This window comes from Homarus americanus, unplaced genomic scaffold (assembly GCF_018991925.1).
Source record: "Homarus americanus isolate GMGI-L3 unplaced genomic scaffold, GMGI_Hamer_2.0 scaffold11022, whole genome shotgun sequence".
Taxonomy (NCBI): Eukaryota; Metazoa; Arthropoda; class Malacostraca; order Decapoda; family Nephropidae; genus Homarus; species Homarus americanus.
Window position 1 is genome coordinate 1169100 of NW_024737068.1, and position 19107 is coordinate 1188206.

The 19107-nt window shown below is 37.7% G+C and overlaps 1 protein-coding gene across 1 annotated transcript; it reads right to left on the reverse strand.

Moving 5' to 3' along the window:
- Positions 1-2695: 2695 nt before the first annotated feature.
- On the reverse strand, positions 2696-10890 carry LOC121872888 (protein LZIC-like). Its single transcript, XM_042375977.1, has 5 exons — positions 10795-10890; positions 8183-8318; positions 7753-7888; positions 6670-6825; positions 2696-2863 (listed from the first exon to the last, which is right to left on the reverse strand). The coding sequence occupies exons 2-5, from the start codon at positions 8281-8283 to the stop codon at positions 2711-2713; spliced, it is 546 nt and encodes a 181-aa protein (XP_042231911.1). The 5' UTR covers positions 8284-8318; positions 10795-10890; the 3' UTR covers positions 2696-2710.
- Between the last annotated feature and the right edge of the window lie 8217 nt (positions 10891-19107).

Sequence of the window (19107 nt, forward strand, 5' to 3'; positions counted from 1 at the left end):
GTCTTCCCTCCTGTCACCAACTCACTTTTACAGAATAGGGATTATATGTAAGACTTCCAAGTGTACTTCTTGTATAGTATCTCAAAAATATCTGTCCACACTGTGGCAAACATTTTGAGGACATGGATGATAAATACTGGGATATACATTTACTGGTACCTATATAGTTTAACATATGCAATGTGTATTTATTTCGGTGTAATTGATATGATGTTCGGTTCCCAAATGTAGTTCTGTGGTGGGATCAGTATGCCGCGGGTCGCATACCAACCCCTCGGGACATCATGAGCCGTATGTGCCTTTAGCATTTTGGAAGTCATCGGACCCATCCGGCAGATCCTTTTTGAGATATACATATACTGCCCACATCATTGTTATTCCTAAAAAGCCTTTACATTGTAATTCATATTCGCTTCCTTAACATTCAAATCCACTGCGCTTGTAGAATCTCAGAGAGCGGAGTCATTGATAGAGACAGCTCACCTAGATGAATGTTTTGGGATTATTTGATGGTGTACCCAGTATGGGTTATATGATATTAATTGTATGTATTAGTAGCATTATGAGAACGTGTTTTCCCCTAGTTACACTCAGGATCGTTCTATTGGTCAGCTTGACACGTTTGCCATGGCTGGTTTTTTTCGCTCTCAGCGAACTCAGTCTTGGGTTAGTTTTTGCAATTAAACTTGTGTTGCTTGGGTCACAACCAACTGGTGCATTGTGTAAATAGCATGGCGGCGAGAAGTATCCCCTACTTACGTCCTGATTTCTTGCCTTATGTTTGATTCAATTTGGTTCGTGGTAATTATTTTCCTTCCATGATTGGGTGTCATTCTTTTCGGTTTGATTTGGTGTGATTAATTAGGCCTTGATCCTCCAGTCCATGTGGTTTATAATTTCGATGTTGTTTGGGTTCCATGGCGGTCTTGAGGCAGGTGCTTGCAACCGATAATCGGTTGTTTTGATTCGTGGTACTGTCTTGGTTGCCGGTTTGTGCGGTTGTATGTTGTTGATAATTGCTATTTGGGTGGAGGTATTTAGGTGTTTGTCGATGTGTTATCTCAATGATGTGGAGTCAATGTTGGATGGGTTTAAATAAGTTCTATGATTTAATTTTCGATATCTGGATTCCATTTCCATTGTTTGATGGTTAAAATTCGGATATTTGGTTCTGGTTGATTGGATTGATCGTAATAGCTAATGGTTTTATGTGGGGCTTGGAGTTGTGGTGGAGTGATTTTCCCTGAATGACTGGGAACTTTAAAGTGAGAAATTGGACTGTTACCTGGGTCTACAGTCACGTATTAAAGGAGGAACTTAGGGACCAAGAAGAAGAGTATTGTGCTGGCTAAAAATATTTTGATGGTAGTGATAAATCGAGGGTGAGCTACTTTGAATGATAAGAAAGATAGAAACAGGTTGTTAGTGATAACATAGCATTTTCTTGTGAAATGGTTAGCTTGCAATAGGAATGAAGGAGCAAGTGCAAGTGTTACTTGGCCCCTCGATAAGGTGAAACTAAGTGTTATATTACTCAAACTCTTTATTTTGATGATTGAATAGCAATTCTTTTTATTTCAGCTAACAAAAAGTGTTAGGAGGGCTTCAAGGGGGAAAAATGGGTGAAATTCTTGTGGCAGCGGCACCAATAAACCCTTTTTACATGTATTTTAATGTCACACAAATAACATTTTCGCTAATAACGGTGTTTTTCAGGCACCTATTAAACGTTATTGGTGAGAGCCTACTGTAACTGTGTATTGTGAGTAGGGACAAGGAACTGGTCCTGCTATGTAATGTAATGTGACACCAGTAAGATTGTGCAACGGTAAGAGTGTAATATCCGAGTACTTGTTGTTGAGTAAATAAGGAAAATAAGTAAATAAGAAATACGGAGTCTGCAATAGGCCCAGGAGTTGAACCTGGTAGTTATATGTTAATAATATCTCTTTTCCCCTTTCATTTTATATTAATGAACTTGTTCTTTGAGTATTTTAGGAGTATTCATTTCTCCCACAGTAGTTACCTTTATTTCCGTCCAAGTGACCCTGATATCAGAATTACACTACCCATGTGCCTAGACCATCGACATGCTACCAAAAAGAACTGAGGTTAGGTAGTACCAAAAATGAACTGAAGTAAGTAGAAAGAACTAAGACATGTTGTGGTTTCACCCTTCTTTCCCCCTTATCGATCTGGTCAATGAAAAACCTGACCTAATGCCTAGTCCACTCTACCTAACGAGCTACATACTGTCCAGAGGGGGTCTGGTGGCAGCGACCCTTAGAAATTAAGATTAGAGTTAAGTATTTCCCCTTAGAATTAGTGACCCCAGTCTGGCAGTATACCTGTACTGTACAATATGCTTGCTAAGTTCACTCTTTAATATCCTTTGACTCCATTCCCTCCTTCTATTTCTTACAATTCCTCCAATATCTCTTCAGTATTAACTGTTATCAGCACTAAGTTGTCAGCATACAACAACTCCCAAGGCAAACCAATCCAAGTATCTTATGATAGTGCCTCTAACCCCATGATAAACATAAGTGTACTTAAGACAGACCCTTGGTGGACCCCTACTTTCATCTTAAATTTCTCACTGCCTTCAACATTTACTCTCATGGAGGTACTCGGGTACTTCACGTGGTACTCTGTCAAGTGCGTTCTCTGAGTCTACAAATGTAAAGTGGAGTGAAATGAATGAAAAAGATCACTTATCTGAAAAGCCATTAATATGTTTACCTGTCTCATCAGTGACCTGGTCAAAGTTCTTCATGAGGGAAGAACCATGAGAATCTAGGAAACTTTGCTCAGCAGCTGTCAAGGACACCCCCAATTTCTGCAGAGCACTTAAGATCTCAACCTGTAAGTACAGTATATCAATCAGAAGGAATACTTGAGAACAAGATACTGTAACTGTAAACAGAGAAGACTATTGTAGTAATGACATCAAGATAAGCAAGCGGAATGACCTAGACAGCTAAAATATTTTGCAATCCTTCAAAAATCAACATTACCAGAAGGGAAAAAATTAAGCAGCTCTTAAGTTACTGCTTGGTGCTACATTACAAATACTACAGCACAAGGTGGCATTAAAACAGTTTATTCATTAGCAAATATAGCATGCTTCATTTATCAAAACGAGCAGTTTTAATGAAAAAGCTGTGAATTCTAGAATTTTATTCTTTGCCTTTTTGATATCATAAATTGTAGACTTTCCAATGTTGTATTTTCCATTAGAACAGTATTGCTCACACCACGTACTAGTTTCTTAATTATTTCAAGTTTGTCACTCAATTTCAACGTGTTCTTCTTTCTCTTCACACAACGAAGTTTATCTACTTTAGGAGCCATTATTATGGGCTTGTACAGTAATCTGTAAATGGAAAGAGTAAGACTCAAAATATTGTTCTATTCATACTGTGCTTGAAATAATGCATTCACGGAAATGTAATATTTTTGCTAAAATGACGTACGTATTACAGTGGAAAGTGGGATCAAATCGTGACGAAAACAATGACTTTCGCTTTCTTTCGTTCAAAAGATGTTACCGTAATCACTTTTCGAATGGTTTAGTTAAAAAACTGTTGTATTACAATAATATTCCCTCCTAATTGACTTGAATAAATACTTGAATGGAAATATACAATATTTTTGTTGAAACTACCCGCGTTTCAGTGTAAAGTGTTGTAATAATAAATGGTAAACAATTTGCCTTCGGCACTCGTGTTTCAGTTTATAGGACGTAGAGCGTTTTTACTGAAGGTTTTGTTGTTCGCTTACCCTCAAAAACGTGGGTCGAACTATAAACGAGGAATATCATAAATTAACGATTTCTTGGTCAAAAAATCAGGGTCGACAGATAAACGAGAGGGGGTTTATAGATGAGTATATACGGTATGTTGTCACAGTTTGATTGCTCGTTTTAAAGTGGAGACCACGTGGTCGCTTGTTGTCGCTGTGCAGCTGTGGCGCTCACGCATGCGCACATACACACAAAAGCCCACAGTATTACCCCGCCTAACGCGGTTTCACTTAGCGCGTTTTCCCGTATACGCGGTGCCTCGCCAGAGCTGAACTTTCACTTAACACGGATTTTTTCCACGTATACCCGGTGAGTGTCCGGCTCGAGACGCTATTTTTAGATTTGCCCCACGCGCCACCCGCCCGCTTGCCTGCCTGTGCTCGCCTCTCCCTCCTCCTCCCTCCGCTTGGGCAAGCCGCGCGGTAAGGTTGCTCAGTGTGTGTCTTTGTTGCGTTATCAAACCTTTATTTTTCCTATGTTAACCTTTATTTTTCCTAACCTAACCTCTTCTATATTACTCATTTTATCATATCATAAATTTAAGATAAAATTTTTACTACAACATAGTTATGTGTCGTCAAAAAGTGGAGTTTGGGGGTCGGGCCAGTTTCTATTGGAATTAATCCCATATGTTCTGTTGTTCACTTAACACGGTACCCTCTAGGTTTTATTGACCGCGTTAAGTGGGGTACAACTGTGTGTGTGTGTGTGTGTGTGTGTGTGTGTGTGTATATATATATATATATATATATATATATATATATATATATATATATATATATATATATATATATATATATATATATATATATATATATATATATATATATATATATATATATATATATATATATATATATATATATTTAATTTTTCATGAGAACTATATATATATATATATATATATATATATATATATATATATATATATATATATATATATATATATATATATATATATATATATATATATATATATATATATATATATATATATATATATATATATGTATATATATATATATACAGTAGTACCCCGCTTTACGTGGTCAATTGAACCCACAGGGTACCGCGTTAAGTGAACAACAGAACATATGGGATTAATTCCAATAGAGACTGGCCCGACCTCCAAACGCTACTTTTTCCGACACAATACCTATGTTCTAGTAAAAATAACATCTTAATTTTATGATGGTACATGCACACAATTAATATTTAAGAGAAATAGAGAAATACAGTCGCCAAGTTAATGTCCATTCAAATAATGGACTCAACTCCCTCCCCCTCTTCTCACACTACACTGCTGGCTCTTCCCTCTCTGAGAAATTTTGGGGGTAAAACCACTAGATTTAATAAATAATACCTCAAACTAAAGTTAGGATAATATAATTGACATTGCTGGATTCCTTGTAAGACCAGGAATATTTTGAATATAAATCATATATTTTGCACAAAAGATAACATATTTACTCAGAGTAAATATTATATCTAAAATTTGTATGTCTAATGCAAAATCTATGATGTTTATATTCAAAATGATCATCAAATTGTAAGAATTCCAGCAATGTAAATTATATTCTGGCCGGGTAATTTGTATGAATTTTATATGCTAAAACAAATATCTTCAGTTCATAAAAAAAAAAATATTCTTCACGACACTATCTGTCAATCAAAGTACCCCACCTTGCCTCCCCCCCCCCTCTTCCAAGCGCGATGGTCGGTCACGGAGCAATGTCTAATATTTCAGTAAAATTCACTGGTGTGATTCAGGTTTGTTTACAAGCTTTGCCTCCTTACGTGTTGGTTTGAACAAGACTAAATAATGCTCTGCTAAATTCTGATCTCAATTTCAAAATGACAGGGAAAAAGAGGTACACGCGATGGCGATGTAAAAGTGAAACTGAAAAAGGCTCGTAAACTAATAACTTTATCAACCAAATTTTGACGTGTTTCAATGATTTAATTTAATTTTTTTCCATTAAAAAAATCTAATGCAGGCCTATAGTACCTTTTTTTTTTTGCAAGGTTTTGTTTTTCATAGGATTATCTTCTACTATGAATTGAAAGTCAGTGGGAAGCTATACTGTACTGTACCTCAATACACCATTTTTTATATTTCAGAAACACAACCCTTCAGTAAATCCTGACTCTACCTGAACCCAGAAATAATTATTATACATAAAATAAAAGAAACCTTGATTTAATATAGGACATTTATTATAAGTTAACCAAGAATTAGTGAATTAAATGGTAGGAAAATTTGATGCTCTAAGAGGATTCATCAACTATGTACAGTCTGCTTTAAGGTACATTAACAAGGGATTCTCAGTTGTGATTTAACCTGATAAGGCTTATGGATTACTGAATCTGGCCTTTAGTGAATATAGACACTACAAATCACACAAATTGAACCTGGTACAATACAAATGACTCTCACGGACATTCTTTTGGCTGCATACATAAAGTAATACATACTAATCTTGGTTCCTTCAGTCCTTCCTGTTGATTCTTCTACACTTGAATGATACAATAATTCTTACATTGCACTAATAAAGAAAACACTAAAGAAACATTGTGATAAAATACTGTACATCCATACTTGTCTTTGTTGAGTTAATATGTAGCCCTTAACTTACTGCAAAATCTATACAGTACAGTACTGTACTGTACTAACTCAAGTCCTCTATTTATTCTTGCATAGCTGTCTACCTAACAATAAACAATACAGGTACAGATACCCAACTCATACCTTCCAACATATCTGAATAACTGTCATAACATCAGGTACATGGAACTACACCCATCAAGAAGCCATTAATACTGGTAATCAAAATCTTCCTGATATTCTGCAGCAATAATGTTACCTTTTGCTGTGTGTAAGGTTCAACAGGAAGCTTGCCTATCTTCTGGTCTCTTTCAATCTGGGATAGTTTCTCTCTCAGCTGATCTGGTTGTTTCTTTGCAAACATCTGGATGACTTCTGGTGTCTTAAAAGCTTGAGATATTGCTGCTTGGATGGCCTAAAGGATCAAACTTGGTATTATATTCATGCAGGCGTACAAAGTGCTATGTAATATTTTTGTACAGTACTGTACTATACTCATTCTCAACATTGTGGGATATTTGAACTGAGGTTTATACATTATCCAATCTTAAAAAAAAAAAAATGCTTGAGATGACTAAATAGTGATGCTGATTCATCTATATTATGAGACTAAAGAGAAAAGGAGAAGGATCCTGAACTACCTATCTCTGGTTGAGCCCATAGCCAGGCTGCTCTTGTAATATAGACCAACTTACTAAGGTGTCCTTGTGCCCTTAAACAGTGCCCTGAACATCAACCCAGCTATACTGATCAATGTCAATGGAAGGGGACATGGTGCAACAGTTGTACAAATTGGCTGGAGGTCTTAAAGAGCAGTGACTACCCAATTTGTACTTACCTTGCTGAAGTTACTGCCCACCATCTTTGATTTCTGGCCAATCTGTCATTTTCTATATCAGTTCCAGCTGACTAGTCATGAAGCCAAGGAGGAAGGTTTTCTGAGCCACTGTCTATGGGTTCCACCATGTCTGTCTCATTTGAAGTTGGTGTGATAGGGAAGAGGGATGATTCGTTTATCCAAAAGTATGAGAGATTAAGCCTGACTGATACTGAAGGCCTGGTCTACAGATATAAGGGCCACATAGTTAGTTACCCTACATTACAAAAGTTGCCTGGCTTGAGGGAGATTGCCCAAAAAATTAAGTTTTTAAACAGAAGTTTTTTGAATTAATATAAACTACCGTACTGTACAATATTGCCTTATTTGGCCTAAATAAAGTGTGAGGCTCAATGGCATTTCTAAGTGATATACAGTACTGTATAAGGTCTAATTTAGTATTCAGAAAATAATTCATGCATTGCAGCTCACATCATATTAATCAACACACCATGGGGGTCTTACCAACTGCATTGCATTAAAGGAATCAACTAATGTCATATCACCGCTGGTCATCCGTGAAAGTGATGACTGAAATTCATTCAGCTGTTCAATGGTGTCTTTTCGAACCTCTTCATATTCCTCTTCGTCTAAGTCTGCTCTGTAAATAAACATACATACTGTAATATAGTCAAAGGACAGTGCAAAGGCTACTAGAATGCTTCCTGTATTGCTGTCAACTAATCTCTCCTAATCTATATGACAATGGTTTCAACCCACTGATTGGACAGTGTTGGGGAGATATCAGTCAGTCTGTGATATTGAGATTTACAGAAATTTCTCTTGCATGGGGTTGCCACCAGGTCCATGAAGTGAGGTGAAGGGGCAACAAGGGTTTTAGTTTTAACATCCAGGGCTTGACTAGTTATCAATACCAAAGTTGCGTATTTCTTACTTGCATTCTTCAAGATCAGATAACTGTGCCACTAATCTGTCCAACTGATCTTCCATTTGCTGTCGTAATTTTTGTGTTTCACTCGCCCCCCGACTGGCCATGGTAGTACTGTGTTATATTTCCAGAATCTGCACACCTGAAAGTCAAAATACACAATATGAAATTCTTCAGGGGGAAAATGCACAAAACATGAAACAAATACTACATAACATCTCATGATCTATAGGATTTGTAGATACATCACTATAGTACTCTGTGGTCTGGCATGATATGTGATTAGCTGTCTTGGCATCACTTCACAAAACCACTTGGTGAGGGTAATATCCCTGTTCCCTACACTGTTACAAAGTTTGTTTACATACTGTAGTCTGGGTTCTCAGAGCTTTTTATTTTTTATTTATTTAGCTCTAATTTACCCTTTACAGCTTCAGGGAGAAATCAGCAAATGGTGGAAGTGATGGTAATGATATATAAACCACACCAGTGTTACATAAGGTATGGTATATACCAGGGGTTCTCAACCAGGGGGGAATTCAGGTTTTCAGGGGGAGGGGAAACTGATTTGGGAGCAAGAGATATGTTCGATGGGAAATCAATCACAGAATTTTGGCCTTGATGTGCGATTCCTACCCAAAAGTGGCAGAAAGAGCTATCCGTGCATTGCTTCCGTTTGTGTCGACATATCTTTGTGAGTCAGGCTTTTCAACTCTGTTGCAAATTAAAACGAAGCAACGTAGTAGATTAGAGGTAGAAAATGACCTGCGTTGTGCCCTTTCAAGCACTCCTCCGCGTATCCCAGAATTGGCGAAGAAAAAACAATCACAGGTTTCTCATTGACTGTAATCTTCATCCGAATAAAATTAATTACAAATTTACAATATCCTGGTATTCTATTGAACTTTTTGTTTATTGCATTATGCTTCAGTTTAGTCTGTTAAGTAATTCATTATAAATATAAAATAAACTATTTTACTTTTATTCAAGTTTTATAAATCCATCAACATTTTCAATTGGCATTTAATTTGTAAAACTCCACTATAAAAATAATCCATGTAAAATTGTAAATGTATATGTACTAATATGGAAAAAATAAAGGATTTTCAGTATTATATGCATATTATTTGGAATGCACTTTTTGAGGCAGACAATCTTGGAAATGAGGGGGGAATGACATTCTGACATATGGTGAAAGGGGTGCATGGGGCAAACAAGGTTGAGAACCACTGGTATATACATTAACAGTCCCTCCAGATGCAGTATTAAGCTATCTAAGTATAAATCTATAGAATATTTAGCCAAGTTATTACTACCTGTGGGTCTTTGTGTGCGCCAAATTGAAAGCAGCAGCCACGTGGCAACTCACTTGTGGGCCTTTGTGATGGGAAGATTATTACTCTATTATTTACTCCATTTTGTACATTAATGTAACTTTGGGGGTAAAATGTAAAAAAAAAAAAAATATTGGGCTGCATCCAGAAATTATAACAGTTAGGGAATGGACTAACGTTACCTAACTTTCCAGTCGGGGGCTACGCCTCGTGTACCCCAGCCATATCAAACAGAAAGGACTTATTTTAATATATGGTACCAATGAAAGCAACTTTGCTGAAGCATCATGGTGTAATTTTACATTTTTAGTGGATGTGAGAGTCTGCTCAGACTGACCAGGTCATTGTAAACAAACACGACACGTGGTGACTCAGCAGAATTTTTGGTGATATATTTACGGTAAATAATTAATTTCTCCACATACAAAGCACATATAGACATAATTTTAGTGTCATATGATCATGGTTTCAGTGTGTTTTACCCCACAGTTGCCCTCATCCTTCATACCCATCCCACTACAGGTGATTTATGATCACAGATAGAGCAAAACTAAAGATTTAAATAAAATAGTACTGTAATACTGTAATTAAAATAATAGGTTGTTGCATCTTTTAAAATACCCTACTTACCATAATGATAAAAACATGAGGTCAAATTAACGAAATTGAATAACTCCTGGTGGTAGAGCTGTAATCAGAAATAACCATTTAATTTAACATAAGTTAGGATATTTAAGGTTAGGTTAGTTTTCAATAAAATAATTTTAAAAACAATATTAATTATGGAAGACAAGGCAGGCTTAAATTATATAATTCACAAATAATACTCGGTAATTTAATGATTTATATCAACCAAATTATATTAGAAATTAACTAATTTTGAGGTTTGTCCCAGTTCAGGATATTGTATTCATTAACAATGACACATTAGACTTAATCACGGTGTCAGGCTTTTTTTTATTTTACTTTTATTCTCTTCGCCACTGATCGGCTCGTTAATAACAGTCTTTTTTATGCTATTTTTACCATCCTTGTTAAATGATCAGGTTAGATTTGGTTAGGTTAGGTTACATCTCATAAAACTGACGATCGTCCAAGTGGGATATGATATGCCACACACTGATAAGCACCACCAGTACAACAACCGTAGCTAAAAACTACAGCAACATATCACAATTACATCTCTCTAAAACTGTTAAATAGGCTTTACTTTTCCTCTTCTAAGACAAAGACAAGAAAATTTAGATTCAACGAGCATGTGTGAATGAATGAATGGGATATTACGGTTTTCTCGTAGCGTCTTCCTGTTTGATCAGCTGATGACTGTCAACACTGTGTCTGATTCCCCTCGATCAATGTATTAAACGAACATTAGAGTAATCAGATATCTTATCATTCACCAATAAAAATATAAGTACCTACAGATTTATTTAAAGAGTATCGTCACCTTATTACGTGTAGTGACAGGAATATGATGCTTTAATTTCATCGCTACTTTTCATTGGGTTCATTTGGTTGTACTATATCGACAGGACCGATAATGTTGTAGTAATCAGAGACGTGATCAAATGAATAAATTATAAGTAAAACAATAATAGTATTAAAAGAATGAGTGTCATATTTATAAAGGTCACAGGTAGAAGCGCCCATTAGTTTCGCGGCAAAATTTGAATATGAATTGGCTCACTGAAATTACCTGCGATGTTTGGTGGTGTCGCGGATAAAAGGCATGTCCGGGCCGACTTTGTTGGTAAAAAGTGGAAATGGTTGATAAAAAAAAAAGAGGGCGTTTCAGAATAAGTGTATTGTGTGTGAAGGTAGTGAGATACTGCCATTTTGTTTGACTTGTCGACATTACTTCTGCACTTTTCGTGTAAATATCTATTCTCAGTGACTATACATCACATATTAGTAATTTATACGTGTTCTAACTCTAAATTAAAATTATGTTGCCCGCTAAAACAAAGAGAAAAATGTGGTGTACAGTATGTGCGCCGTGAGAGTTTCTTTACGCCATTTGCCTGTCTACTCAGCAAGCTGGATATTAATCGATTTGCGGATCGTGTTCCAGGGTAATGGTTAAATAGTGCAGTTGGTGAGTTATCCGATCTTCTAGGACTATTCCTTGACACTGGGTCATGCAGCTCGTTAACTCAGGGTGTGGTTGCTGTGTTGGCAACAGCTTCTTCATCTTAAACAAATTCACGCCTAGGTGACCCTTTGGTTGACCATCCTCGTTACACGAGGAACCATTATGTGGCATTGTGTCTGCTTACGTGAGTTTACGCACGAGTTGGTGTACATTAAGAGTTGCCCCCTTGTGGTAAGCCAGCAGAGGGAGGAAACATGGCTAGAATACTGATACTCTATCCCTAACCCACATTGACAATTTAAGTTTTATTTAGATGCAATTCTATCTGTTATTGTGTCACGGTTATCATCACAGGAAAATCCCCCTTCCTTCACTTAACACACAAATTTCTTCATGCCTTTATGGCTCTGAATATTGTTATGCTTTGTTTCATCCTCTTCGCCAGATATGATTCTACTGCTTTTTAAATTTTATTGTAAATACACTTCAGTATTTTATACTGAGCCGCGGTTTAAACGTTTCCTCACACAAGTATTTACAATCTTATCATTCTGTATACGTGTCAGCAGTCGAGATGAAATCAAATAGTAAATAATAGGGGGAGCTCAATGACGCAACACCCGGTGTGGCGAATACAATCAGGTAAAGGTTTCCAACGGCTATTTTTCTGATTTGACTTTTGCATATTTATAAATATTTTTAAGAAGAAAAACCCAACACACAAAGCAGAACCCCGTGATATTTTTCGTGAAAGTAAATGGGCATGAAGTACAAAAATGTAACATATATCGAATAATACAAACAAACAATCAGTACGCAGTTGCCAGTAGGGAAGAACAAACTAAATTACTTTCGTCAGACTGTACACATCTGTCATTGTGAACAAGAAGTGAACTTAAGAGTGGTGTTTGCCAGAGCTAGTGTTTGTGCTGCCAGGTCTGCAACCCTAAAACGTTTAGAAGTGTCCCAGAAGATTCGTAGGTAAGGTTAAACGGGGTTAGTGATCAAAGAGGAAGCAGAGTACTATGGTGGTATATATCATGTGACTGTGGCGTGACCGCCCTTGTGTGTGGCGCTGCCCACCGCTACCCGCATTATATTCCTGCATCCCATTCTTTCTCAATCTCTTGATATTATCTTAGATAGATATATCAGTATTTATTATTAAAATAGTACGAGTTCGCATTGATTTAACATGTAAATAATATATATATATATATATATATATATATATATATATATATATATATATATATATATATATATATATATATATATATATATATATATATATATATATATATATATATATATATATATATATATATATATACATATATATATATATATATATATATATATATATATATATATATATATATATATATATATATATATATATATATATATATATATATATATACACACACATACAGGATATACTATATATTGTATATATCCCAAAAGTTCTCAACCATAAGATAATTATCTCTGTTTCTGGGTTGCTTTATACATTACGTTGAAAAATTTGGCCAGGTGTTCAGCACTCACTGAATACCAGAGAATTTGGATCACTACCTAATTTTCCTTTGGTAGGATTTCATTGAACAATACAGTATTGTTTTGTATGTAATACATGTGACAAAATTATAGATAAATAAAATGTATGCAGTGATTAATTACCTGTATATAATGAATTAAACATACTGTCTACTGTATTTTGTACAATATTACATAAATAATGCATAACTATTGCTGCAATAAATTACTCTCTTATGGCAAAGGAATTTTGAAATATGGGAGCTGTTGTGGGGTTATGAGATATTGGTTCACACTCAGGATGGGATGGAGAAAGGAAACTCACTATGTGCTCACTGTATACATATTGTATTGGATGTACAATGCAGCTTGGTGCTGGGTAGGCAGCAAGGTTACAAGCATTGAGTAGAGAGAGCTGGTTGGTGAGGGTGCCCAGAGGAGGGCACGCGGCTTGAGGGACACCGAGGTCGCCGGCGGAGCGAGCCGCCAGGCTGGCGAGGAGGAGGAGGTGTTGCTTGCTGGTGGCAGTGAGTAGAAAGAGGCTGGTCACAGCGGCGCGGGCGTGGATGAGCCGGCTGCTAGGGGGGACAGCTCTGTCTAGATACACGAGATCTGTGGGAGGAGAGAGGGGAGAAGGAGGTTGTGGAGGCGATGAATGTTGTGCTTCCCTCGCGGCAGGTACAGAGTTCTCAGATGCGCCTGCCGGGGTATGTAGCTCTGGGTCAGGAGCAGGGGCTGCGTTAGGAAGAGTGTCTATGACAGCAGCAGGGTGCAGGACAGTAGCAGGGTGCAGGACAGTAGCAGGGGGCACCTGAGGGAGAAAAGAGTGGTGTGTGGGTCCGCTTCAGGAGCAGGGGCCGCGTCAGGAGGAGCGGCAGGGGGTACTGCTGGGCCGGGGGCGGCGTCTGAGGCAGGATGGGTGTGTTGGGGTCGGTAGGACGTGGTGCTTGGGGCAGGAAGAGAAGCGGTTGTCTGCTTAGAGTAGCAGAGCTGCTTAGGGTGTCTAACCTGCGGTGTAGAGACAGTAGTTGTAGAGCCGATGAGAGCTGCCTCTGTGGGTAAGCCAGTCTTCCATGTTGCTTGAAGACTGGGAGAGTGATTGGTGTGAGTGCGAATCTCCGGGGTCACCATTTGTGGGGTTATGAGATATTGGTTCACACTCAGGATGGGATGGAGAAAGGAAACTCACAATGTGCTCACTGTATACATTTTGTATTGGATGTACAATGCAGCATGGTGCTGGGTAGGCAGCAGGGTTACAAGCGTTGAGTAGAACTGGTTGGTGAGGGTGCCCAGAGGATGGCACGCAGCTTGACGGACACCAAGTGTCGCTGGCGGGAGCGGGAGCCGCCAGGCTGGCACGGAGGAGGAGGTGTTGCTGGTGGTGGCAGTGATGTGTTGAGGTAGAGAGTAAGGGAGACTTGGTGAAGAAAATTAGCTTTAGGACACGTTTTACCATCCCTTGGAGTATGGAGTGTTTTGTTATTGACTGTGTATTAGAGTAATCCTTCACCACTAACCTAACCGAACCCCACAGGTACAGGTAGTGTTGCGGTGGTTAATCGTAAAATGCAATAAGCTAGGTGGTGAATCTTAGGTCATCCATCACCTTCCAATATATACAGCAGTCAAATTGTAAGAAATACCAAATACTGTACAGTAATCAGTATTAAACCTTTATACATGTATTAGTAATTGGCTTGGTAATAATTTGTGTACTGTAACTCTGTTGGGTCTTTTTGGCTACAAGTGTTTATTTTCACTGATGTAAATTGATTTATTGATTTATTAAATTATTGTTGAAACTTGGATTGTAGGTCTGGTGGGTGCGAGGAGATGTTGTGATCCTTGGCTGCACATGGTGGTGTTAGTGTGGGCCCCTCCATGGCCAGCTGGGGTCACTAACTGGTAAAGTCCTTCAGCATGTGTGGGTGGAGACCAAAGTTGGTGAGGCATCACTTCCACCTAGTGAAAATCAATTTCCTTTGGGTCAACTGTACAGTACAGTACTCTGCACCACAGGGGCTCCTAGGTCATAGCTCCAATCAGATGGTTGATGTTGTTCACTGGTCTGTCCTCCAGCACCTGCTATGTGTTGGGGTCCAGATGTGTCTTCTGGGCCCCTGTGCCACTGCATCATGTGGATACTAACCATGCTATGCCTGAAATCACTTGGAGTGGTGAAACATGGTTACCAACTCTCAGACATAAGGATAATTTTATTACCTGAAAATATAATAAGTATTAACTGTTTGTACTGTTCTGTATACAGCAGTAAGAGGTACAGTGTATCATAGTCAACAAAGGATGGTAAGGACATCAGAAATATACAAGCCCGACACCAACTGATATGACATTTAGTGACCTGATGAGTAATGAGGTTCATTGACACACTTTTTTTGTTACCAAGTAAGATAAGATAGTGAAGCCAGACAGAGAGTGGGTTCATCATTACATTGTCACTTTATCAGTCAACAAACTTTATCTACAAAGTTAGACTTTATCTAATTTTTTTATGACCTGATATGGGTTATTTCAACCATTTTCAAGAGGTATGGGAGAGAGTGTCTTTGGGCACAAAATTATACACCTTGAGAGTTACAGATGCACTGTAAGCAGTTCTTCAATCACTGAAGTCAGATTGGTTAATATGTGATTGTTACTGGTAGATAACTCTGACAGTATTAGATCAAAAGTCAGGTTGATGGGTTTGTCACTTATGGGACATCAGCTTATGATCAAGACACTTCAGGTTGACAGCTCAGTTCATCCTAACACCCAAACTGATAGTTCAGCAAGTTCATTTGTAGAAGGTTAGTATGTTCAGCTTTACATAAAATTCACTGGCAATAGGGGGAGCAGTTGTATTGGGGGCAGTTTTCTTCATACCGGACATCATGTGAGAAATTAATAATAACAATAACAAATTAGCAACTCACTTGTACTGTATATTACTTGTGGAATTTGTGCTGTGACTATTGCTTGTTTCCTAACTATTTTTTATAGAAGAGTTTGTCTATGCTAATGTATCTTGAATTATACTTGTAAGACACAGAGTTTCCCATCCAAGTTGTTTGATTGTCGAAAGCCTTGGCAAAATCTAGGTACAATATAGTCGATATTACCACCCCGTTCCAGAATATGGGGTCCAAATATCCAATACCTTGAGCAATTGAAGGAAGCGCCCCGGCATAAAACTGTGTTGGCAATCCTTTACAAGGTTGTTTCGTAGTAGATGTTCCATCGCGGCATCTCTGACAATACTCTCAAGTACTTTACATATTATGCTGGTCAGGCTCATTGGTCTATAGTTGTTCGTGGAGTGATGATCGCCCTTCTGAAGATAGGACTCACATGCCACTTTCCAATCACTGGGGACCTTTTGTTTATTCCAGGCATTTACAAAACGGGATCTTCAGGGGCTCGGTATGCTCGTTGCACAACTCTCTTAGCACTCTGGGATGCATCATGTCAGGGCCAGGACTCTTATGGACCTTTAGCGTTGACAGTTTATTTCTAATACCCTCTTCTGTGAACACAATTTGGGTTAGTGCTGTGTAGAACCATCTGCCCTCAAACGCAGGAAGGTTAATCGCATCCTCTTTTGTGAACACAGAGGCAAAGAAGCTGTTCAATGCCTCAGCTTTATCCTGGTCAGAATCTGCGTAACTACCATCTTTAAGCCTCAGGTCTGAAACTCCTACTCACATTTTCAATTTCGACTGCATAGTGGTAAAACGCCTTTGGGTTTGACTTGACCTCACCTTCAACCAGCCTCTGGAACTCCTTTTCAGCCCTTCTACACTCTACCTTTGCTTGGTTTCTGGTTCTTGCATACATCCTCCTGTCCTGTCCTGCTATAACCGCTGAACATGTGATCCCAAATTAATCCAAAATTTAGGGTCAGGAGTGGAAATATATGTATAAAACAGTACGGAAAAATTCTTTGCTAGGGCGTATCCTAACAGTTGGCGACGTGCCATGCTTCCATCAATGCCTATTCATTCATAAATCTTACATAGTGGTAGTACAGTATGCTAAGAAACAGTAGGGCCATGGCATTTTAGGCTAAGGATTCCAGAGTAGAATCATTTTAGGCGAGAAAGTAGATGGAAGTGATGACTACAGTTGTCCACCAAACTTAAGCAAGACTTTTTTTACCCTAATCAGTCCTAACCTTACCAAGCAGTTTTAGTATTACTAACCAACCAACCTAGTAAATCTAGTGTAACCTAACCAACCAAGTTTACCTAACCTAACCAAACAGCCTAACCTAAGCAAACCAAGCTAACCAAATTCTAACATAGGCAGGTACAGTATAGCTTAACCAAATCTAGCCAAACTTTTAAGAACATTATTCTAACTTAATCATATACATATAGCCAAACCATACCAAACAGCCAAACCTAGCCAAATGTAAGGCAACCTAACTGCTAAGGTTAGCCCAACCTAACCTTGACTAACCATAACCTCTGTGTCCATGGGGTTAAGCATCTCAGTACACAAGTAAACAGTCATGATAGGGTTAAATTTCAGTTAGATAACAGCCTTTTAATTTGTAGCTTAGTCAGTTATGTGGAAACTATAAATAAACATATACTGTACTGTATTAATTTAAACATCAAACCGAATGATGGGAATTCTATTATTATATTCAGTGTAACAAGTACGATCAATACGTGACACATCTAGGCAATGCTAACCAACAGCAGAAGTCATCTAGTGCTGGAGGAGGCTCTGGAATACCCAAGTTGTTTATGTAACTCTAATAGTATGACACATTCTTACACAACATGGTTTCCCACTCTGCAGTGTTTGTTTCTATTTTTCTCCTTTTTTTTCTTTTTCTTAGACAAAAATTGGTTTATATTCAATTAATTTATTGGGTGGCACTGAGGTCTTCTTGTAACTGTATGTTATTCTCAGTGGTAAAGGTTTATTTTATGATTCTTATAAAATCCCAGCACTGCTGTGACCACTTTTTATTGTACAGTACTGTAGTGAATAATGTTCTCCACCACCACTTGCATACCTAACATTACATCTTCATTCTCTTTCAGGCTTTATTGATAATACTGTAATACTCTTAATACTCAATTATGTACAGTATATGGATATTTTGCATATCTATTTTTTAATATGTATACAGTATATATATTATATATATATACAGTATAGTCTCGGTTTACGCGGGTTTTTATATCCGGTTGGTCATTTACGCGGCACCTTTATCCAGACGCGCCAATTATTAGTTACGCGGTACATTCCGAAATTTATGCGGGAAGCTGCGCGCTTGGTTGCTCTTACGTCACTGCTGATGTCAGATGACGTTTCGAACTGTGATTGGGTCACGCATCCCCTCCGCCGCGAGCTGTGGTTGGTCTATTTAACCTTGCTTGCCCAGTTAACAAAACATTACCGAGTTCTTCACCCGCCACCCACCACAGCCAGCCCAAGTCAGTGATAGTGAGGATATGGACTTTGAGGGGTTTGACAAGGAGGCCCTGCTAGCCTCTCTGGTGGATAGTGATTCAGGTGATACAAGTGATACAGGTGAGGGCCAATAATCTGCCCTCTGCCTCGGAACCAACCCCCATCCCCGTGTGCCCAGCCATCTCTTCTACTAACGTAAGTGATAAAAACCCAATATTATTGATATTTCTTAAACATTAATTGTGTGTGCATACCATCATAAAATTAAGATGTTATTTTTACTACAACGTACGTATTGTCGGAAAAAGGGTTATACGCGTAAAACGAGACTATATATATATATATGTATGTATGTATGTATGTATGTATGTATGTATGTATATATATATATATATATATATATATATATATATATATATATATATATATATATATATATATATATATATATATATATATATATATATATATATATATATATATATATATATATTTATTTATTTATATTTATATTGGCGGTTTCTGCCAAACAT